Source organism: Budorcas taxicolor, chromosome 7 (assembly GCF_023091745.1).
Source record: "Budorcas taxicolor isolate Tak-1 chromosome 7, Takin1.1, whole genome shotgun sequence".
In the NCBI taxonomy this organism is placed as follows: Eukaryota; Metazoa; Chordata; class Mammalia; order Artiodactyla; family Bovidae; genus Budorcas; species Budorcas taxicolor.
The window spans coordinates 65,335,899-65,360,136 of NC_068916.1; the positions used below are offsets into that span (position 1 = coordinate 65,335,899).

Here is a 24,238-nt window from a genome sequence, read left to right on the forward strand (position 1 = left end):
TTATTGTTTTGTCTTATTGCAGTGGGCTGGGGTGGGGGAGGAGGGGTGGTGGGCAGGTAAAGCAGAAAGGATAGCTTTATTGCTTTGCCAGGCAAAAGGAAACACACCAGGCTTCTGCCTTGAAAAACTATGTCTCAACCCCAGGAAATTTGATGAGGGTTTTTATAACAGTGGGTCAAAGGTGGGGTCTGACAAGATTAGGGTGTGAATAGGGTTTGTACTCCTTTAATCTCATCTCACATAGTTGGTCTCTTAATCTTGATGAGCTTCTCTGGTTTCTTTAATCTTGCCTCAGGTGGTTTCTAGGCTGCTTCTCAACAGTTCCAGTCCAGCCTTGGGAACTCAGGGAAGGTCAAGGAGGCTGGAGTCTTGCCTGGCAAAGTGCATTGCTTCTCTGTTCTTGGAGCCCTGTAATCCAGGCCACTCAAAACAGCTATTCCTATTTCCAGGCAAGCAGGTAGGTGATGCCTTAGCTCATGGCTCCCTTCCTTCATCCTCAAAGACAGCAATGTTTTATCTCTCTGACCCTTCTGTATTAGTCATGTTTCCCCTGAAGAAAGACTACAAAATTTTATGTAAATGCTAGTTAAAAGCATGTGCCCCACCCCCAAAAAATACATAGAGGCTGGAGGTAATTAGGAGCGAAACAGCACAGTAATTTGAATGGAGAAAGATAAAAATTTATTAATTTTAATGGGATTGTAGCAAGGAGGCATTCCCCAGTAAGAAGTAAAGAGAACTCTAAAGAATACAGGAGTAGCAGACATAGGAAATCCAAAAAAGGGGACCTAGGCATACATAAAGCTGATTCATTTTGCTGTAAAGGGGGAACTAACATAACCTTGCAAAGCTCAGTTCAGTTCAGTTCAGTTCAGTCGCTCAGTCGTGTCCGACTCTTTGCGACCCCATGAATCTCAGCACGCCAGGCCTCCCTGTCCATCACCAACTCCCGGAGTTCACTCAAACTCATGTCCATCGAGTCACTGATGCCATCCAGCCATCTCATCCTCAGTCGTCCCCTTCTCCTCCTGCCCCCAATCCCTCCCAGCATCAGAGTCTTTTCCAGTGAGTCAACTCTTCGCATGAGGTGGCCAAAGTACTGGAGTTTCAGCTTTAGCATCATTCCTTCCAAAGAAATCCCAGGGCTGATCTCCTTCAGAATGGACTGATTGGATCTCCTTGCAGTCCAAGGGACACTCAAGAGTCTTCTCCAACACCACAAAGCTACTGTACTCCAAAAAAAGTTAATTAAAAAAAAAAAAACTATACTTCAACAAATTTTTTTTTTCAAATAGATGGCCAAATAAATGATGGCCAGTGATATAGTACTCTAATAAATACTTCACACGCAAAAATAATAAGAATAACAGATATAAGGAGCAGACAATACTTTCTTCTAGTTGCTCAGTCATGTTCAACTCTTTGTGACCCCATGGACTGTAGCCTTCTACGCTCCTTTATCCATGGGATTCTCCAGGCAAGAATACTGGAGTAGACTGTCATTCCCTTCTCCAGGGGATCTTCCCAACCCAGGAATCTAACCCGCATTCCTTTGTTTCCTGCGTTGCAGGAGGATTCTTTACCCACTGAGCCATCGGGGAAGCCCCCAAGAATAAGGACCCCATTCCCCTCTCCACCAGAAGGGTGGTGATAGGAGAAGCTGGTGCAGGAGAAACTCTGTACTGCAGCACCCTGGTGCTAGGTGCAAATACTATTTTGAAAAAATAATAGGGAAAAAATATGGAAAATGTAGGAGCTCTTATCCATACCAATCAAGTTTGAAACCAATATCACACACTGCCTTGTACAGATAACCAGCTGTTTTTTTGTGTGTATGTCTGAACTTCCCTGCTAGAAGCTATACTCTTTTAAGCCTAGGATTATATTTCATCTTCTTCCTGTGGCCAAGCCTGAAATGAGTATATGCTTGATAATTTAGTTTTGAATTTATGAACTCCAAGGGAAGAATCTTATTAAACTTGCTCTTTTTTTCTATTAATTTTTACTCTATTTTTTCCTACTAGAAAGGCAAGAAATATTTATTGGGGAAAATGCAAATGTAGAATAACAGGAGAAAAATATTAATCCTATTTCCACTCCCCCCAAATAATTACTGTTGATACTCCGGTGTATTTTTATGTACAAATAGTTGTTTTTCTTTTTTAAAAAACATGGAAGTACACACATCATATCCTATACGCAGGGTTAGGTTGTTGATTTAACCATTTCCAGTATGGAACTTTTCAGTTCTTTTCAAATTTTCCCATTATAAATAATCCCATAATGAACACTGTTGTGTTTAAAATATTTTCTAGTAGGCCAATTTCCTAAAATGGCTGTCTCACATGCGAAATTACTAGGCTACAGGGTACAAATACGTTTAAGGCCACTGAAGAAAACTGAAGATCACCGGGCATTTGCTTCTAAACACGGAAACTGGTAGTTTCCCGTTTTCAAGACACAAACCAGAAGCCTCTTCAATGCCTCCTAGTACCACCAAAATAGGTACACGTGCGACTCTAACTCTCCCTGTCCGCTTCACGCCCCTCCCTCGGAGAAAATGCCTCCCAGCCATAAAAGACTGCCTCACCCTGGACCTTTGGGCCTTTGGCCTTCATTTGTCCCCAGGCCACCCAGTGGAGAGGTGGCCCGACTAGGCGTGCTGGAGCAGATTTCCCTACGGCCCTGGGGGTGTGCGTGACATTCTGGGCTCCGAACCCCAAGTCCCGGGCTCTGCAGGGCGCGGCCACCTCGCGAGTAAACCCGGAGGCTTAAAGCAATAGAAGCCTCAGTTTACAGAGCTCCAGGGAGGGCCCAATATACGGCAAATCCTTCTCCACGCCGAGATTGGCCCAGCCTTTTTCTGCATCTCCTCCGCAGCCCCTCCTTTTCCCCGCGCGGTTCACTCAGTCCACCCTCCAGACCTAATACCGACTTCCGATTCTTCCCAGCTGAAGGGTCACCCAAGCCCCGCGGGTCCCCGTCCCTCTCCCCTTTTCTTTCCGCACCGACCAAGCCTGTCTTAGTCTCCACAGTGAGAAGTCTCCGCCGCCCATAAGCTTCTGACCGCCTTACAAGACCCGCCATCAGACCCCCATCACCTCTTCTCCGTGTCTTTCCACGTATCTGTCCCGACTGTCCCTCTGTCTTTCCCGCCATGACTGTTTTTCTATCCGGTTTCTATCCCGCAGGTCTGCAGGTCCTCTGGCCCTGGTCCTTCCGTTTCATCCAGTCTGAACCTGTCATGACAGTACCTCTCTCTTTAGGTCCCCCCTTCACAAGCCCCACCGCGTAACTGTCCCTCTGCGCCTCCGCCCACGTCTGTACTTCTGTCCCCCGAAGGTGATCCTCTGTCCCCGGAGTCGGGCCATCCATCCAGCCGGGACCCCGCTAACCATCCCTCCCAGAGCCCGGAAAGTCTGCGGCCCGGTTCGTCTCCCTCACCCGGGGAACTCTTCCCTCTTCCACTTTCTCTACTTTGAACCCATCCCAGCAGAGTCCAGGAAGTAGCCAAGCGCCGGGGACTGGCGGCGATGGCGCCCAATGGGACGTGCCAGCGGCGGCGGTGGCCCCGCCCAGAGAGGAAAGGCTGCCAATGAGCTCGCGGAGGCGGGACTTCCGCTGTCCCGCGGAGGGCGGGGGGGGGAGCGAACTGTTGTGGTGCGGAGCGTTGGGCGGGCGGCGGCCGGGCGGCCCAGGGGCTGCCTCGGGACTCGGGGCGCAGCCGAGCCGCTGCAGGGGTGGGGCGGGCCGGAGGAGCCGCGGGGCCCGGGCGCCGCGGGTTCGAGGCCGGGCCCCGCGCGTTGAGGCCGCGCCACCCCGGGGGAGCTGCCCGGCGGCGAGTTTGCCCAGCAGCCGAAAGAAGGCGGGAGCCGGCAGGGGCCCTCAGAACCCTCTGGCAACCCGGGCCCGGAGTCCTCGGGGAGCTGCTGCTTCCTGGGACGCCCTCCTGGACGTCCCCGCCGAAGGGTAACGGTTCACGGCGCCCGGCAGAAGGCGCCTCAGGGTGACTCCCGGCGGGGCCCTGCAAGCCGCGGGAGACGACCCCGGGGCCGCGAGCAGGGAGGAAGGGGCTTGGTGGAGACGCGGGCCGGGAACCGAAGGAGCCGGAGCGCGGCGGAGCCGGGCCTCCCGGGCGCGGGGCCGGGCAGCGCCTCGGCTGAAGACGGACTCTGGGACCCTCGAGTGCGGGGGCCTCGGCGACCTGCCCCGCGGGGAGCGCGGCTGCGGAGTGGCCTACGGGGGACCTTCCCCCAGAGGGGCCGGCCCGGGGCGAGGAGATGAACGGCTTTAGCACCGAGGAGGACAGCCGCGAAGGGCCCCCCGCCGCCCCCGCCGCCCCCCCGGGCTACGGCCAGAGCTGCTGCCTCATCGAGGACGGCGAGCGCTGCGTCCGGCCCGCGGGCAACGCCTCCTTCAGCAAGAGAGTCCAGAAGAGCATCTCGCAGAAGAAACTCAAGCTGGACATCGACAAGAGCGTGAGTCCGCCCTCGCCCCCGGCTGGGTCCCCGCTCTGGGCGGCTCTCGGGCCGCTGCCCTGGGCTGCGGGAGGGACTCGGGGGCCCTCCCCGCCCTGGGCCTCGCCGCCCTTTATCTGCAAATTGAGGAGTTGGACTCGGGCTCGCAAAGGCCGCTCGGCGTTGACGGGTTCTAACTAGGACTCTGCCCAAATCCGGGAGGTTGGTGGCGGGGCTGCTCCGAGGACCCTTCCTGCCTGGGAAAATCTGATACCAATTTTTAGCGCGTTTTATCGGTGTATACAGGGGATCAGGAAGAGGTGGGTTCATTTGGTTGGCCCACGGAGGAGCAGGTGATGAAGGGACCCGGCTCTTCTCCAACTTCTCCCTCCTTCTCGGATCCCTGTTATTCCTTAAGAAAAGGAAAGGTGGCAGCTCCTTTCCTGTCTGCGGCGGCCTCAGCTTCTGCACAGGGTCGCCGAGCTCGCTGCTTAGCAGGCAGCTGTGGGGAAATGGGATTTCAAGGATGTGGCAGAAATAAGGCCAGGACCTGGTCTTGGGAGGTGGCTCAGGCAGTCAAAGTGACTTGGAAGGAAGAAAATCCACTTTCATAGGGTTAACTTCTTTAGAAATGCCCGGGGAGCGGTGGGGGGGGGGGTAATTTAAATTTGAATAGAAAACTTTTCGGGTGCTATTTCACCACTGTAGTTTTAACTATTCTAAAAATTCTGAAGATGTGCCTATTGTCAACCAATTACGAACTTTTTCGTTTGACATCTGTTGCTGTAAGCCTAAAGTGGCTGCCAGGTGATTAGGAATTGGAAATGAGTTAGGGGGGTATTATTAAACACCAGGTGGACCAGCTAGATCAGGTGGTTACCATCTCTTCTAAGACCAAAATTTCTCCACTTTGGGGGGAAATCAGATTGCTCATTAAACTGAAAGGACGCCCACTTTTTCCACTTCTGATGTTACAAGGGAAACTGAGACCCAGAGATAGGAAGCGAGGGTGCCAAAGTCACACAGCACCTAAGAGGCTGGTTAATTTCTTGAATCTGTTGTCTGATTTATCTCTAGGCCTCATACATAAGCCTTGATTAACTCTTCAATAAGTAAAAAATTAAAAATATCTTCCCTGCGCTTTCTTCTACACTCTTACTCTCACGCCCAGTTGTTGTTTTAAGTTAACAGTTATATTTGCAACTCTCCAATGGAAAGATGCTATTTTTAAGTGGTTAGGGGTGAATTGATGGCTTTCTCACTACAAGTCTCTTATCAGTGAATGAAAGGAATTCATCTGAGAGCAAATAACTGGCTAGCCACTGTGGTGGCCTGGAATGGGACAATATGGAAGTGAAATGCTCAGTTCTAGGACAGCAGTGGATTCATCCTCATGGAAGCACTGCCCACCTTCTGTGTAGATTGCTGGGAGTGTTTACTTAATATTTTTTCCAGTCCTTAAGAAACAGAAATTCCCAGTTCTTTTAAACCCACCATCTGAACAGTTTTATTACTGCATCTGGGACTCCATTTTACCAGTGACCCCTCTGGAAAACTTGTGTAGGGCTAGGTTGACTTTGATACACACTGTCTGGAAGAGAGGCAGCCTGAGCCTGGTACTAAGAGTCCCCAAAAGGTAATGCTTTTGAAGGAGTAGGATTTCAAGGCAGACTCACAGTTTGTTTCAAGGTGGTGTTGTAGAGTCATTATTTCTGAAAGGGATTCTATTTCATTCTCACAGGCTTATGCAGGAATTCAATTCTAAGTAACTGCTATGTTACAAGAATTTTTAGCTGTTGCAGAAAGTGAAACAGGAAAAAAAAACAATACTTAGAGCTTTTTCTATCACCCTCCTTCCTCCACCCCCAACTCTTCAAAGGCCACTGGGCTTTGAAATTTCTGAAAACCAATATGTACTTGAAATGGTTAAGGAAGAATAATGACTATTTATCTTGTAAAATGGTCTAGCAGAAAACCTTTTAAAATAATAGCACCTGAAATCCAACTCAGGCAGTTTAACTCCTTCTGTATAGACATTGGCAGTGTTCTGTGATTTACTAAGATACAACTTGCTTTCAGACATCCTCCAATTGACATATATCTGCTTTTTTCTGGAGGAAAGTGGAAGTGGAGAACAGTGTAAGGAAGATGTTGCCATAGGAAAGGACACGTGCCCCGGGTTAGAAGGTCTGCATGACCTTGGCCAGGTCATTTCCTCACTCAAGGTGGCCTCAGTTTATCTCTCTAGAAAATGAGATGGGAGCCAGGGGGTTTGCACTAGTGAATGCTGAGTTCTTTTCCATCTAGGACTCTAGCATCTTGACCTGAAATCTCCTAGTCACAGCTTTAGGAATCATGCCTTCTGCCTGTTCTTTTTCTAAGACTGTCAGTCTGTGAATTTGAAGGACAGCTTAGTCTTACATGTGAAACTAGCTAGCATGAAGGATGTAGGATCTGTTGTGAATGTGCTTTCTTCCCTGATGAAAGCATGTCCCGTCCTCTATGCATCAGCTGGATGGGATTTTTTGAGACTGTGACACATACTGTGTCTGAAAGTCCTTTGACAGAGTTGAACCTGGCAAAGTCGTTCAAATTTATAGCCATATGTAAATGTGGCTTTTACTGGCCTAAGCTGCTTTTAGATGCAAGGGGCTGCTTGTGTTGGTACAGCAACATTTATTGGATACCTGCTGTCTGCAAGACACTATCACAATGTAAATGTAAAACTACTCATGGCTCACTAATCTAACCACATGAAAGTGCTGATTCATGTGAATAAGAAACAGTTTCCATTATTTTCTCCATGGAAAGGCCTGAATTACGCTGGCTTCCTATCAGCTTACTTTTATCTTTAAGCAGTTGAGGAATAAACTCATTCAGAAGTCTCTCAAGAACATTTGGGTAACAGCTGGTTCAGTGTCAACAACCCCAAGTCATTTACACAGGCATTCAGTTTGTTAGGTTCTTGAATGGTTCCTCCATCTCAATCCTGGTACTTATATTCTTAATAAAAACACGTCCTTCACATCTTAGCTGCTGCTTCCACCTTTACTTAATATTATGCTTCCAGCCTACATGAGAAAATCAGTAGTGGTATCCAGCTTCTTTTATGTGGTTTCACCTTGTGAGAATCTCTGCACCTCTTTCTGCTTCTCTTTGTGGATTCCCTGAGTGTTGATGCAAGAATTATAAATTGATACATAGAAATAGTTTTTCAGAGGGTTGTCATGGTACAGTAGTTGCTATTGTCAATGTAAAAATAGGATGGCCGACTATTCTATCATTACCACGGTGCCTACTTTCCTGCGCCCAGGGGCAGTGCATTCCAACCCCATGTAAGTTACTCCTACAGGTCTGAAGACAGGTCTGGGGACTCTGTCTTGTTTGAAGGAAAGTCTAAGCTGTTCTCAGGTCTCAAACCCTTTAATTTCTCCTGATGCTCCTACACAGGCAGTCGCTTTCACCTAAGTGACACAGTCTCTTCAGGGGCCCTTCACTCACGCCTTCTGTCAGCCTCCTTTGAAACTTCAGTCTTGGCTGTTCCACCCAGAATGCTTCCTGTCTCCCTGCAGGTCCTCCCTTCTGGTCAGGGACTTCCACTCCAGCTGTATCTGTCACATGTGTTGTGTTTATCATTCAGGGGGAACTTGATTTATGATGAACTGCTCGGTGTGATATTATTGTTCTCTTTGAGGAAATGATGGCTTGTATCTGTTTCTTCTGTGGTCTCTCCAATGCCTCACAAAGGAGAAAAGGCCCATAATTTGACAGATACCTGTTGCTGTTTCCATGGGATTGGCAACTCTGACTTTAATCTGCTTCCCATCAGGTAAGGCATCTGTATATTTGCGATTTCCACAAAAATTTCATCCAGAGTGTACGAAATAAAAGGAAGAGGAAGACAAGTGACGATGGCGGAGATTCTCCTGAGCATGACACTGACATTCCTGAGGTAAAAGTCCAGAACTTCACCTTGAGAAAGCTGGGAGGATGGATTCTGACCTGATCCTTACCTCTGGCCTGGTTTAAGAAATAACTGTAGTCACCTTTGTGTTGCTGTGGTGCATCTGAAAAGTGAATCATAGCATCATAGTAATATGGAATCTGAGGGCTGAAAGCTTAGAAATCAGCTGGTCTAACTGCCCCCCATTTTACTGACAGGCACACTCAGGGTCACACACTCAGTTTGGGGGCCCCAGTCCAGTGCCCTCTTCAGTATCTGTGCTGCCTTTCTTCAAGAAGCCCCTGAAAAATGCTTAAATAGAACCACAATGCCGAGTTTTTCAGAACTTTGGTTTACCCTTAAAGTTGGAGACTGTGTGTGTATGGATTGGGGAAGTCACTTCCACTTTGTTTCCTGGTCTGCAAAATGAAGGTGTAAATTGTCATGTCCCACCAGCTCGGATTTTCTATCACTCTCTGATTCCTGGTCTAGGCTTATTCCCAAAGATCTATTCCAAGGTCAGTTACACTGGCACAGCGTTTCTCAACAGTGGCACTGTTGACATTTGGAGGCAGATAATTCTTTGTGGTGGCAGCTGTCCTGTGCCTCGTAGGATGTTTAGCAGCATCCCTGGCCTCTACCCACCAAGTACCAAGTACACCACCACTCCCAGTGTTTCCAGACATTGCAGGTGTCCTCTGGGGATAGAATTGTCCTGCTGAGAACCGTCACTTCTCAAACCAGAAGGCCACCATCCCTTCAAAGTGCCAGTGTCTATTAAGCAAGGTTACAGGAATGAATATCGAATTTTCTATCTATCTAAATTGTTTTCACTTAAGACTCAGCAAAAGAAGAACCATTTATAATGTACATTGAATATTTGATGCATGAATATTTCATAAGGCAACCGCCTGTTAGCACTCAGGGTGAAAATGACTGTGTAGGAATAGAAAGAGTAGGCGGGCCTTTGTCTGCAGATGCGGAGGAAAATCTTTGAAAATATGGCCCTATCCCCCTGCCCCTCTCTGTGTCCCCTTTTCTATCACTGGTTTACAGTATCTTTCTAATGCTTTTAGCATTATTATTATTATTATTATTATTCTTTTACGAAGGAATGGATGTATTCACTGTCAAAATGCTTTTCACACACACAAAAAAAAGATTTGAGGAATGTTTGAAAAGAATGAAGGACTTTGGTCCCTCATATTGATCATTCATTTTGTTTTTAAGTGCTCTCCACCTGTCTGAAGCAAGAACATCTCTTTTAGAGGCAGGTAAAGGCAGCCCAACTTTCCGGGCCTTCACTATTTCATGACTGTGCAGCTTTCCTCTCTTCCTTTATTAGAAAAAAAAAAAAGAGAGAGTCCTTTCCCCTCTGTTACCCAGTCATCTGCAGAGACCCAGACGCTAGCCTGCCGATTTGTACATCTGCTGCAGTAGCTTTGAGCTGTCTCCGGGTGGGGGGCGGTTAAGGACCCTCACACCCGAAGGCTAGGCCTAGGGGAGAGCTACCTGAGAACACTAGTGCGTCCCGCTGTCCTCCTTCACGCCCCTCTGTCCACTCTGGGCCGAGCTCCGACCTGTCCTCCAAGATATCTGTCTGCTTTTCCCTTTTCTCTCCTTGCCTGCTGCCCCCTCCAGCATCAGCACCCCCACTTTCCCATCTCATTTCTAGATCATCACTACAGCAACTCCCTCTGTCATCCCCCCGCACCCCAGTCAGTCTTCCTACAAACCACCACAGATTCATCTTCTGGGGATAGCAGCCCCCTCCCCAAACCAGGATTGCTACTTCTGCTTGTCAAGACATGCTACCACCCAGTCTTACCCTTTAAACCCACCATAAGTGCTTCTGATCCCCTAGCCCATGTGTCTCTCCCCTGGCTTTCTGAGCTCATGGCCTTCTCTGTAATTCCCTACTGTCTGTTCCTTGCTCCCTTTCGAAACCCTGCCTGTCCTTAGCATAAGCTTCACCACCTCCATCAGCCTTCTAGGACCACCACTCCCTGGCCAAAATTCTGCTTCCACTGTTGTATCTGTCCTCCCAGCTAATAATTAGTCCTCAGTGGGCCATTTCTAAGACTTGTCTGTAGTCCTCTCCCTCCCCGCCCCTACCTAGCATAGTGCTAGGCACACAGGGGGCATTTGGTGAGTCGTGGCTGGTCAGGTGATGGATAATGTGTTTCTGCTCTTCTCTCTAGGTTGATCTGTTCCAGCTGCAGGTGAATACTCTCCGACGTTATAAACGACACTACAAATTACAGACCAGACCAGGCTTCAATAAGGCCCAGTTAGCAGAAGTAGGTAGACTTGCCCTCTAAAGAGGGAGCACCCGCACTGTGCTGCTGACTGTGACCTTGATTCTCCCTGTGTGTCTATACTTAACCCCTTCATACCTCTGGAAGCAACTTCATCTTCTCTCTTTTGCACAATTTAGAATCCCCCAGCTTCAGACCTAGAAAGGCCTGATTTCCATAAAAGAAACCAGGGCACAGAGAAAAAGAAAGGACTTGCTTAAAATCACATAGCAAGTTGGTAGCTTGGAATCTCACGACTCCTCATTCTAAGTCCTGAGAGTTCTTTTGTTTGCTCGTTTGCTTGAATCTTGTTTTGCAAGATTCTTTCCAGATATGTTCCATTCTGCACATGAGGTGTGTCTGATTAATCATCCCTAAACCTTCACTCATATTCTGTAGGAGCTATTTTTCTTTCTTTGTTTTCTTTCCTTGATTTTTTTCTACTCTGGTATTGGTAATAGAAGTATTTATTACAATGAATGGAGCCCAAGAATGTTTTCTCCCACTCTGAGACCTTATCTAGTTCAGGGCATGGGATGGGGATGGGGTGCTCCATTGGCCGTTATTTTAACATACTGACAGCCTGCCTTGATACTTCTGTCCTGTTGGTATGTATATGGGCATCCTCTCATCCTTCTTTTCTAAATGTGTTTTTCTCTCTTTTTTAGAAAATTTGGCAATGATGAAAATGATGGAAATGATGAGGGGTACAATCCTACCCCTCAAAGACAGCCACTCTGTAGTTTTCATTCTCTGACTCCCTTTTTATCTGTCCTACAGCCCTTGGTCCATTCAGAGATTTTCTTATGGGCTCACATCCCTGTTGGTTTTTTATCTTTACTTGAGAGCTTTCTTGCTGATCCATCATTTTTTCTTAAACCTCTCCTTCGCTAGCATCCAGATAAAACAGAAGTACATAAGCCTTTCATACTTCAAGACCAGTGTCCACCCCTGGTGGGAAGGATGGGATGAGATGGGGCAAGCGGAGACTGCATTCTCAGGACTTGAAATAGATCAAAATATTGGGAATACATATGAATTTTCCTTCAAATCTGATGTCTTTCAAGAGGCAGTTACGTACTATTTGGATGATTTTTTGGGTCAGGCCCTTACATCTGTTCAGTTGGGTGTTTATTTGACACAATTTTAAAAAGACACTTTTCGGCCCAGTTCCAGGGCCTAAGAGGTTATGGTAGCAGCTGGTCACCCAGAGCAGTCCCAGTCTCCTCCTCCATGGAGATGACCTTGAGACTATGCTGTGATGGATAGGCTGGCTGCCCCTGAAATAGGACTGCATCTTGGGAGTGGTGTGGGTTAAAACGTTGCTTTTGGAAGCCTGGAAAGCAAATCCCCTAAGCCTGGGAAAGAAGGGCATTCACATTCTGCATTCTGGAGCACTGCAGGGAGTTGTGCGGTAATCATAACTCCCTCTCAGCTCTGGAAGCAGCTTGCTGTTTCCCTTTTACACAACTGGGAATCCGCGGCCCTGGTTTATTGACATGGTTTAATGGGCTCTGTTTTCCCCTCCCATATAGACTGTCAGCCGACACTTCAGGAACATACCTGTGAATGAAAAGGAGACCCTCGCTTACTTCATCTACATGGTGAAGAGTAACAAGAGTAGACTGGACCAGAAGTCAGAGAGTGGCAAACAGCTTGAGTGACGACGAGGCACACCTTCGAGGAGTGAAGTAGAATACTTACGCACAGGTGACATCTGCTACATTTAAGCCCATAAAGACTGTTAAATTTTACTGTAAATAAAAAAGTTTGAATAATGAATACTGTAAATCTTTTCTGGCAGGAGGATTATATTCTCATGATTCAGCATGTTTATACACAGACTTTCTTTTAAGGCAACTACTGGACTAAAAAAAACACAAGATCGGAGAAAGAAGGAAAGGAAAACAGTGCATTGCCGCATTCTGCAGAGCATTAAGTCAATTCTGCTGGACGTGTGGGATGGCAGATATTTTGGTAGTCACCTTGTAATTCCACTCGACCATTTGTGAAGTATAGCCCCGGACCAGCAGCGAGGTACGGCTGGCAGAGAGGTGCATGAGTAGATGTCTGCCGGGGACATAGACACCATGCTTTATCGCTTATCAGCAAATCATTTGAGCTCAGCTCCCCACCGGCTCTGTGCTGTGCACACAATAGGCACTCAGGCAGGGTTTACTGGCATATCCGACTGTCACTAGCAGAGCCAGTCTTGGGCTTCCCACCTCTTGGTATCGAGGCCTCTGCTGTTCCTGTTGCTCACCAGTTTACTTCTAGAGCATGAGGAAGTCCTGATGCACCAGCAGGAGGTTTCAGGTCAGACCGGGACTCCAGGGCAGACTCATGTGCCAAGCTGTATTTGTGGAGGTGCCAGAAACCCTGATGCGGAGCCCCTTCTGGGAGCCGGGGCTCATTGTGCACCCCTCCACGCTTCATGCTTCAGGGTCAAGTGATGTATTGGGACTTCAGTCATTCTCCTGGGCCAGAAATGCTTTGACACATGGAGACATTTAGTGCTTTGGGGCTCATGTTTTCAGAAATACTAATCTTTAATTCACAACCACAAGGAAGCTGCCAAGGACCAGGTGGTTTCTGCTCCGAAGTCCAGCTCTGGGATAGAAAGTCTGATCAGCTTTGGCCTCTTTGGGGGTCAGCAACAAATCATGGGTTTGAGCAACACAGGTCAGTGCCATCTGATGTTCATTTTTGTGAGCAATTTGCCTCTCTTTTAGGGGGAAAGTTGCTAAAGTGGTGTTGTTTTTTTTTAAGTATTAATAATTACCTGATTTTCTTTTTATGTTCAAAACCTCAGATTTCTCTATCTAATTATATCAGAGCCAAAGTATCCTTTGAAAACAAAGCTTTATATCCAAAAGTATGCTTTTGCAAAATTTTCTAGTCATTGTATTGGAGGGCAGAGGATGTGGACAGGGAGTGGGAAGAAAAGAGAGGGCTTGAATTCTAATTTCTGACCACCTTGACATATATTGTGGTCAAAGGTACCGCTTTCTAACTCAGTTTTCATTCTGAGTTCTTCCTTAAGCCTTAAAAAATAGAAGCAGCATTGGACAGCGTAGCCTGGCAGAGTGTTTTAGTGTCTCATAGATGACTTAATCTGAGCATCCACACAGAGAAGTCAGAACAGCCCCCAGTACATACACACCCCGCAGGGTGGTAGAGTAGCCAAAGGTGTCAGTTCCACAGAGTGTGCTTTCTATGGACAGGGTTCGGGCCACCGCTGTCACTCAGTAAAGCATCGTGTGTTCAGCTGCAGCCCAGCTTTCACCAGTGGTCACCACGCATGTCTAGCAAATTGCAGCCTTTGAAGATATGTATAAATGAACGTACATAGAGCATACTTGAGACTGAGTGGATCTTATTTTCATACACGTAGCCATGGATGGCACATCAGGGTGCTCTGTGCGTGTTTCTAGTTGTGCAGATTCAATAGGTGTTTAAAGAGTCTCACTACTCACAGCTGAAGGCTCTTGATGTGTGGGCATCAAGAAGGCTCTAAAGTAGATTTTTATTTTTCCCTGAGGAGCTGAGTTAGAACGGCTCTGAAGGCATCAAACACCAAGCCCCCTTTATCCAGGAAAGTGTTTTCTTGTCAGGCTGGAGTTTGGGGGCATATAGGCTTAAAGCCTTGGGTACCTGCTCTCTGGAAATGTCCACAACTCATTGAGAAAAAAAGTGTATTTTTCTGATGTTTGAACCAGAATTGTGGATGTGTAGGTCATGTCACTGTTTCTTCAAAAGCAGATCTGTGCTCCCAGTTAAGAGACAGTAGTGCACTTCTGTACAAGAAGCTGTGGTATTAGGTCCCATCTGTTCAAGCATGGCTGTGAGAGTGCTTTTGTTCCCACACGAAGCCTGGGGAAGCTTCCCCCTCAGCCAGATGCTGTGCGCCCTCAAGTCCTGTGCCAGCTCTCCTCTAAGGAGAGGGCCTTTGGAGAGTGGAGGTTGTGGGTGTCTTTTCAACCTTTGAAAGCATGTTAGATGAGAAAAAAGACAAAACTCTCTGAGCTTGTATTTTTCTTGTGTGCAGAAATCTATTTCATCAGACCACTAAGCCACTTGCCTTAGCCTCTTCTGCAGTTTCCCTCGGTTTGATCTGGAACAGGAGACGTCTACCTGTTTAGAGGTGGCCGACCCTCCAAAGCACCCAGGTCTGGCTGTGGGGAGCAGTGGGGCTTGGGGAGCTCAGCGCTCATCGTGGCTGCGTGCATTGTGCTACCACCTGTCAAGGACTCGTGCTTCTCTCCACCTGTCATGTCGCAGTATTGCCTTCTCTCCTCTTGGTGCTCCTGGGCAAAACTGGAATATGCAATCCAGAACTGGCTTTGTCTTCTTAAAGAGCATGGCTCCTGCCTCAGTTCCAGCCTGCTTGGTTCTTTCCTGTGCCCTCAAGAGTGTTAACATGGAATTGTCAACATCTTGCCATCCGTGTTGCTTCCTTTAAAGGTTTTTAAAAAACAAATGGACAAACTTCTTATTTCAGTGAACAGACTCTCAGGTTGGCAACAGCATGTGAAAAAGATGATAGCCAAATCCCTTGAGAGATTGCAACCAAAGGATTCAAGACTAGGGGTGTAAAAGGAAGAGGAATTTCACGTATGTGATGCAGCCGCCAAGTTGTTAGATGTTCCTGTCATAGCTAAATAGTCACAGCTAGTCTTCCAGAGAACAGATAGGAATAACTGCTTGCTGCTGGAATGTTGCATCTAACCTTGGCATTTCAGCTGTTTATTTAGTGGGAACTTTTTGTTAACATCCTGGAGGGCACCTGCATGGTAGGAAGGAGAAAGCCGGAATGGGAACTTAGGAGCCTAACCACAGATCCCAGAGGTGTTGCTGCATGGAAATCATCTGAGGACTCTGTCATTACAGCAACAAGATCCAAAAGTTGGGAAAGGACCTCTAAGTCATCCAGTCCAGTCTCCCATAGGTGCTGACATTCTGCCTACAACTGTCCCGCCAAGGTTGGAGCAGTCTGGGCTTAAACACCTCTGAGGATAGAGAACTCACTACCTCCTGGGGAAGCCTGTCCTATCTTTGTAAACCTCTGGCTTTTCTATGTTCTCTGTAATTTCCATCTTAGTCTCTGCCTAATGGGGGCCAAGTAAGTTAGCCAAGGACTAATCACTGGCACCATCCCAGGGCATAGTGTTTGTCTTTGGGGAAGGAGTAGCTAGCAAACAAGACACTTCGGTGTCCCCAGTGTTCTCCCCCTAAGTATTATTAGTCCATTTAGTTCCTTATTGAAGATGTTGAGGAAATCCCAGTTATATACCCTCAATCTTGCTAAAGCTGATGGAGAGGTCAGGGGAGAAGAGAGTGCTCTCAGAACTGCTAAAAAATACCTTAGGACACAAGAGGCCTAAGTTTTGTGTTTGCCTCACAAAACTTAGGAAAAGTTTTAGCTGGAAGATTATAAACTATGATCATGCTCTGCCTGGAGTTGAAAGGTTAAATAGCCCCTAAGGGCGTATACCTTAAGATTGCTGCAAGTACTGCACACACTGCTTTTATGGAGAAAGCAAAGCTTAGGAACTTGGGGAACCACATGTCTCAGTGTCAGAGAGGTGCCATATTTTCCAGCTGGAAACTCCTTAAAGGTTGCCATTGTCCAGTCATTGATTTTTAGAGATGGGGAAACTGAGATGTGAAAAGACTTGCCCAAATGCTTTGGCATCATCTAGACCTACTTAGCGCTGGTTCACTTCACAACTCACAGCATAGCTGGAACCCAGTCTGCACGGGAGCTGCCCTCAGGTCCTTGAGACCTGCCACTGAGCAGAGGTTCCCCAGGCCAGACTGTCTGTCAAGGACTGTGAACCAACCTGCAGAACTCAAGGCTGTAAAGACCTGACTGGGAAGGTTGTCAGTTGAGTTTTGTAAAGTGAATGGGAGGGGAGATCAGAAGGAGCCTGTAATTTAAGACCAAGATTCCAGAGTCCTAGCGGGAAATGTGGTGGTGTCCTAGAATGTAAGTTCTCACAAAATGCACTTGCCTTTCAGGTGGGTCAATCAGGTGACCCTGACTTGAGCAGACACAGCTCTGTGGCCCTGCCATTCGCAGCCCCCATCCCTGTTAGCGAGAGAGGCAGTTGAACTGAAGGACAGGTGAGCTGAAGACCACGCCCTGGGAAGCGTGATGCTCTAGGGGTGCTTTTGTATTCCTTTCATTTTATTACAGACTGTTTCTAAGTTCATGATTAGGAAGGGTAAACTCAATCCCATTTTTTTTGAGGTGGAATCCAGCCAGAGGCAGGGTGGGACTTTTCTTACAGTAGGAATGTCTACACATTTCATCTGGCTTGCATCTTCAAACAAACTCTTCAGTGGCTTTCATTTAATGAACACATCTTTGCCAGTGGCAGAGGCTTGTGCAGGATCCCTGTCTCACGTGTCTGTTATCTGTTCAGCCCATCAGAGTGTTTTAGGGGTGCGGGTTGGTTTGGGGTTTTTTTTTTTTTCCATTTTGTAACTGCCTTATCGAAAAGCAAGTGCCCTTCCATTCCAGGCCTCCTCATTGTACATGTTTCCTGCCAATTGGGGGGATCATTTGTATTTTAATTTTGTAATCTATGGCTCTGTACTGTTGAAAGGCTCTCAATTCTGTGGGGTCTCCTTAGTATGTATATGACTTTTCATGTTGCAATATCACACAGATGGGATGGCCCGACTTTTGCTCTTAATAAACGGTCTAAATGAGAAACAAGAGACACATTCTGTTGTTCCCTTTGAATGCCCACGTGGAGCTCAGATCTTTCACTTGTGCGTCCGGCCCCTAGCTGTGTAGGACAGTGACTGGTGATAGCCGTCTTCCCTCCATTTGCCCTTCCACCCCCAGTGCACCCTGCTTGAGTGCAGGTCACAGAAGTCGGACCCTGCCCTCCCGCTCACTCCTATGCAAACTGAGTGCAGCTGATTGGCCGGAGTCGAGCCTGAGTGCTATCCAGCATAGCAAGTACCCTGGCCCCAGAGCTTCACTCTGGTCTTCGATAATCCAGGTATAGTTGTCCACCCATCTACTGGATGGATGGTTGCAAATTGAAATGCCTGCTGGTGGGGGGCAGAGGGAGTTGCAAGCTGGAAAATCCAGGTCCCTTCTAAGGGTGGCCACCACTGTGTGTTACACATTGTGTTGAGTCATTTATTCATTTCCGACCCGCTCCGACCCCATGGACTATAGCCCACCAGCTTCCTCTGTCTGTGCGGATTCCCCAGGTAAGAATACTGGAATGGGTTGCTACGTCCTCCTCCAGGGGATCTTCCCGACCCAGGGATTGAACCCAGGTCTCCTGCATTGCAGGTGGATTCTTTACCATCTGAGCCACCAGGGAAGCCAGCCTGTTTTTGCCACATGGGAGTGCAGACTCTGAAATTTTAAACAGAAATCTTCAAAGTACAGTTAGTTCCCCCCCCTCAGCACCCTCACCCTCTCCCATTCCATAGTGTGGAGGTGGATTTCTCAGCATCCTAGGTGGCAAGGAGAGTAGGGAGTCATACTTGTCACCTGGAGCCTTCAGGGTCAGTGATAGGTTGTTGCTGGAACATGCCATTTTTCAGAGTCATCTTGCTTCAGAAAGCAAAGGAAGGCCCAGTCTTCTGCCATGCAGCCTCTTGATCTGAGGTATAACAAAAGTAGTTCCTTCCACTTCTCTGTGCCTTCCCTTTCACATGAAACTGCTGAGGGTTGCCTCTGGCCCCTCACACACTGAACCTAGGAGAAGTGCTTTGTTGCCAGGCTTCCCCTGAACTGGCCAACCCCTGCTGAGGTCAACCTCATGTGAGGATCCACAGACATCAGTCGTGATGGACAGTCATGATGGAAGGATGAGCCCACATCTTACTGTACCATTAGGACAGAGGTTCTAACAGGAACCAGACATCCTTTCTTCAAAACAGACCTTTAGAATGTTGAATATCAGATCAGCTGAGGTCCAGCCTTTTGGAAGGGTGGCACTTGCTACCTCCCACCCCTATCAGACTTAACAATGCCAATTCCTGGGCCCCGCCCCAGATTCTCAGTAAGAAAAGCTCAGGAGCTGAATTCCAGGAATATGAGTTTTTTAATTTCCCCAACTAAGGCTCAAGCTTATTAGAGTTGAGAAGTACAAAACTGGTCCAGCAGTTTCTCAATTCAGCAACTTCAAACTCATCAGGCATACTGGTTAGAAATTTCCAGTAAGACCTACTTAATGAAACTCTTTGCCAGGGCAGCCCAGGAAAAATCCCCTGGGGAATTTGTGCATCCAGATGCAAATGGCCCTGAGTCCAACCGCCTAAGGCCCAGGAAGGCAAAGAAGCTACCATCAGCCTCAAGCAGCTCAGAGAGGTCTGCTAAGTCACTTCATTCGTGTCCGACTCTGTGTGGCCCCATAAACAGCAGCCCACCAGGCTCCCCCGTCCCTGGTCAGAGCTGAGCAAATACAGTGACGTACACAGGGAAGACACTTTGAAGATGAATCATTGGAATAGATGCTCTTCCCTCTGGAGAAAAAACAAAACACAGAATGAAAATAATCCACAGTGCCTGGCATGTAGGAAGACACAAAAAATGTCTGGAATTGAATCTTCCATTTACTTAACAGTTTTTTAGTTTATAAGTATCTTCTACATCCAGATATAATAATAGCCATTGAGCGCAGTGTACAGGGCTTCCCAGGTGACTCAGAAGGTAAAGAACCCACCTGCAATGCAGGAGACAGAGGAGATGTGGGTTCAATCCCTGGGTCAGGAAGATCTCCTGGAGAAGGAAATGGCAACCCACTCCAGTGTCTTGCCTGGGAAATCCCATGGACAGAGGAGCCTGGAGGGCTACAGTCCATGGGGTCACAAGGAGCCGGACACAACTGAAGTGACCAAGCACACACACAGGCAGTGTACATACCAGACAACCTGTTACTAATTTTACAAGCATTGGTGTATCCAGTCTCACTACAGTCATATCAAGTAGGAACTGTTATTAAGTCCAGCGTATACAGAAGGAAACACAGGCTCAGAGTGGTCTAGGAACTGTCCAATTAACAACAAGAGCTGGAGGCACTCCTGGGAGTCAGTCCAAGGATTGTCCAGCCGAGGGACACTTGTCAGCTCCACCACCAAAGAGCTCAGGAGCACCACAATATGCAGCTGTGCAGCTGCAACAGTTCCCCTTGTCCTGATCAACTGGACTCACTCCACTTTAATGAGGGATTCCTCGAAGTCACTCAGACGCTAGTCAGGAAATTTAATAGGGTTTAATGGAGGTTAACAAGGCACATCCAACTTTCCAGCCAGGTTTTAACTTACCAGAGCTGAACAGAGATTAACAAGCCCAGGAGGTGTAATGGCACCTGCATGATTTAATGGGGTTAATGAAACTGTCAGAGGTTGGCTGAGAAGGACAGAGCTGGAGCACGCCTCTGTTAATGAGTCAATCTGCTGAAGGTCAACAGACATTAAAAAGCAGATGCTGGTTCTGGCTTGCCCTGGGGTACCACAGGGCTAGCAAGGAAAAGAAGACCATAGCCAATGTGCCAACCATGCTCCATCCTGGTTGGTGGGAGCTGGAATTTTATTTTCTTCTTTGTGCTTTCTTGGTGTTGTCTAAATTATTTAGAATGAGCATGAATCATTTTCACCAAAACTATAAAATAGCAAAGCAGGTTTTTTTTTTTAAAGGGCTCTGAAATGCATTTACTCTCCCTTTGTATATTTTGTTACATCGTCCTAAAACCTGTAGAAAACAGTAAGAGAAATAAAAACAGAAGCAGTAATACATTCTTAAATTAAGGCAGCACTTGACTGCTGTAGAGGGCTGCCACCTGTTACCTCCGAGGGTTTTTGCCACACTACAAAACAGGAGTGTACAGAATGACACTGGTCAGGGGGACAGTGAATCCTTCTCTGTCTCCCAGATTGCTGCAGTTTCTGGCCTGAGCACTTACTATCTGCCAGGCCCAATATTAAGCTCTTTATGTTCTATTGTTCTATTTGATAGATAAGGAAACAGAAATTGAGAAAGGTGAAACGGCTTGTCCCAGATCAGCAGAGAGTGGTAGGTGGGGATAAGTCAAACACAGGTCTGTCTGACCCCACAGTCTAGTGTGCCTGGCTGCCTACTAACTGGTTAAGCAAGTATTTCATGGGAGCATTGTTTAGAACAGTGAAGAACTCTCAAATATGTCAAATAATAGGGGACTGATTTTAACAGTATTACACTTATGTCAACGTTGTGAAATATGTAATGACATAGAAGTGTGTTCCTATCAGTTTAGAAATAGCAGATATGTATATGTATGTATGCATATTATATGAATATATATGTGTGGGTGGGTGTGCCTATTTATATACCATATGTATGCAGTTGGCCCTCCATATCCACAAGTTCCAAATCGAGGTTACAAAGGGCCAACTGTACCATGCCATCTCATATAAGGGACCCGAGCATGCACGAATTTTGGTATCTTTGCAGATCCTGGAGCCATCTCCCTATGAATACAGAGGGATTCAGACTGTATACACTGCGTGTCTGTGTATGTGTGTATGTATACACACACATTTATATACACACACATTCCTGAATCTGTGACTCTGGGCGTATCTGTAGGCATATCAAAACATCTACCAACTCCCATGTGTAGCCTGCTGTATCTGTATGATTCAGAGTAAAGGGGAAAGGTCAGGAAGGAAAGGGCTTTCTGAAAATCAAGGGGGCTTCCTGGAAAATAGTCTCCTCTGTAGGCCCTTGGAATTCCAGTTGAGCTATTTCAAATCCTGAAAGATGATGCTGTGAAAGTGCTGCACTCAATATGCCAGCAAATTTGGAAAACTCAGCAGTGGCCACAGGACTGGAAAAGGTCAGTTTTCATTACAATCCCAAAGAAAGGCAATGCCAAAGAATGTTCAAACTACCACACAATTGCACTCATCTCACATGCTAGTAAAGTAATTCTCAAAATTCTCCAAGCCAGACTTCAGCAATACGTGAACCGTGAACTTCCTGATGTTCAAGCTGGTTTTAGAAAAGGCAGAGGAACCAGAGACCAAATTGCGAACATCCGCTGGATCATGGAAAAAGCAAGAGAGTTCCAGAAAAACATCTATTTCTGCTTTATTGATGATGCCAAAGCCTTTGACTGTGTGGATCACAATAAACTGTGGAAAATTCTGAAAGAGATGGGAATACCAGACCACCTGACCTGCCTCTTGAGAAATCTGTATGCAGGTCAGGAAGCAACAGTTAGAACTGGACATGGAACAACAGACTGGTTCCAAATAGGAAAAGGAGTACGTCAAGGCTGTATATTGTCACCCTGCTTATTTAACTTATAAGCTGAGTACATCATGAGAAACGCTGGACTGGAAGAAACACAAGCTGGAATCAAGATTGCTGGGAGAAACATCAATAACCTCAGATATGCAGATGACACCACCCTTATGGCAGAAAGTGAAGAGGAGCTAAAAAGCCTCTTGATGAAAGTGAAAGAGGAGAGTGAAAAAGTTGGCTTAAAGCTCAACATTCAGAAAACGAAGATCATGGCATATGGTCCCATCACTTCATGGGAAATAGATGGGGAAACAGTGGAAACAGTATCAGACTTTATTTTTTGGAGGGCTCCAAAATCACTGCAGATGGTGAGAGCAGCCATGAAATTAAAAGACGCTTACTCCTTAGAAGAAAAGTTATGACCAACCTAGATAGCATATTCAAAAGCGGAGACATTACTTTGTCAACAAAGGTCCGTCTAGTCAAGGCTATGGTTTTTCCAGTGGTCATGTATGGATGTGAGAGTTGGACTATGAAGAAAGCTGAGCGCTGAAGAATTGATGCTTTTGAACTGTGGTGTTGGAGAAAACTCTTGAGAGTCCCTTGGACTGCAAGGAGATCCAACCAGTCCATTCTGAAGGAGATCTGCCCTGGGATTCCTTTGGAAGGAATGATGCTAAAGCTGAAACTCCAGTACTTTGGCCACCTCATGCGAAGAGTTGACTCATTGGAAAAGACTCTGATGCTGGGAGGGATTGGGGGCAGGAGGAGAAGAGGACGACAGAGGATGAGATGGCTGGATGGCATTACTGACTCAATGGACGTGAGTCTGAGTGAACTCCGGGAGTTGGTGATGGACAGGGAGGCCTGGCGTGCTGCGATTCATGGGGTCGCAAAGAGTCGGACGCGACTGAACTGAACTGAACTGAACTGTAGGCCCTTGAGGGAAATGGAAGACAGGAGACAGGAGTGAGGGCAAGTCCAGTCTGGTACAGAAAGCCTCACACGCTGGACTGAGGAGCTTGTACTCTGGAGTCACCAAACCTGCTTTCATTAAACAACGAAATGTGATAAAGAAGATGTTTGTGTGTCTACTGGGAGCCAGGGGGAATCTGGAAATGGACTCTGCCCCCCAGGAGCTGCGAATTTCAGAGTTCACACCCAGACAGGGGTGGAAAGCAGTCCTTCTACTGCTGAAATCCTAGGATCTGTGAGGAAGCCTCGGAGCCCCCCGAGTTCTGATGAAGGAGCCGGGTGTAATGAGCTCTGAGGTCTTGGAGAAGCCAGTGAAGCTTACAAAGTGTGATGAGCTTAATTCAGCCGAGGTGGCTAATGAGACTTCCTGAGAGCACATGGCCACCAGCAAGACTGGACTCTGATAAGGGAGCAGAGGCAACATACCTGTGCCCAGCCAGACCCCTCTGAGCATCCTGCTCAGGAGACACGGGGTGGCAGGAGTCAGAGGGCCCCAGGGAGAGCCAGTGCTGCCAAGGGGCAGGAGTCAGACTCAGGATATGTCAGCAAGCAACTGCCTGAAATGAAATCATCTGATGAAGCTCAGCACTGCCGGAGAGAATGAGGTCTAAGAGAGCTCAGCTTGCCTGCCAGGGTTTAGCTCAACTAGGTGAAACTGAAACTTGGCTGAGCCCAGAGTCTGAGGAGGCCCTGCCATTTCCAGTGGTAAGGGTGTTTTCTTTGTGGCTGCTCATATCATCTTCAAATTCATACTATTCCTGTTTCTATCTAGGAGTGTTTCCAAAACTGAACATGAAAAAAGAAAAGTGGTCAGGATGACCTGTAGCAATGGTAGCATTTATTTGTTAAACACCTACTAGGTGCTGGACACTGGGCTAGAACACTTAATTTCACAGTCATAATCCTCACAGAAGCCTGCAGAGAAGCTGTTACCATCCCTAGTTTTCAGATAGGTAACTGAGGCTCAAGAGATGTTAAATAGCTTACCTTATAATGAGCCGGAATTTGAACCCCTATCAGTCTAACCCCTCCATACATCATGTGACCTCTACCACAGAGAGTAGAATACTGGCCGTGTGGGGGAGATGGAAGAGTAATAAGAGCTGTTACTATTGATCCCAATAGTCTAGGGTGTTTAAGGGGAAACAGACCCCTGCATTCTGTTAGCCCAGAGCAATAGTGACAGAAGGATGTTGTTACCAATAGATTTGTTTTGTTCAGTAGCTCCCATCCAAAGAAACAGAAGGAAAAAAAAAAAAAAAAAAATATATATATATATATATATATATGGGATGCATTGTACATT

The 24,238-nt window shown here is 47.0% G+C and overlaps 1 protein-coding gene across 6 annotated transcripts; it reads left to right on the plus strand.

Annotated features, from left to right (window-relative positions):
* The first annotated feature begins 3,870 nt into the window (after window positions 1-3,870).
* SAP30L (SAP30 like) lies at window positions 3,871-17,409 on the plus strand. 6 transcript variants are annotated; one of them, XM_052643470.1, is made up of 5 exons: window positions 3,879-4,478; window positions 8,287-8,409; window positions 10,602-10,700; window positions 12,233-12,407; window positions 12,502-17,409. In XM_052643470.1, the coding sequence occupies exons 1-4, from the start codon at window positions 4,281-4,283 to the stop codon at window positions 12,359-12,361; spliced, it is 549 nt and encodes a 182-aa protein (XP_052499430.1). In that variant the 5' UTR covers window positions 3,879-4,280; the 3' UTR covers window positions 12,362-12,407; window positions 12,502-17,409. The 6 variants fall into 6 exon arrangements, 4 of the variants coding, with proteins under 4 accessions (XP_052499432.1, XP_052499430.1, XP_052499431.1 ...); XM_052643471.1 differs by having other exon boundaries at window positions 12,554-17,409; XR_008199706.1 differs by having other exon boundaries at window positions 3,880-4,478; window positions 12,233-13,379; window positions 14,746-17,409.
* Window positions 17,410-24,238: the final 6,829 nt, after the last annotated feature.

Coding starts and splice junctions, on each gene's coding strand:
- SAP30L (XM_052643470.1), top strand. CDS start 4,281: ATGAACGGCTTTAGCACCGAGGAGGACAGCCGCGAAGGGCCCCCCGCC. Junction 4,479..8,286: donor AGCTGGACATCGACAAGAGC/GTGAGTCCGCCC, acceptor GCTTCCCATCAG/GTAAGGCATCTGTATATTTG. Junction 8,410..10,601: donor ATGACACTGACATTCCTGAG/GTAAAAGTCCAG, acceptor TCTTCTCTCTAG/GTTGATCTGTTCCAGCTGCA.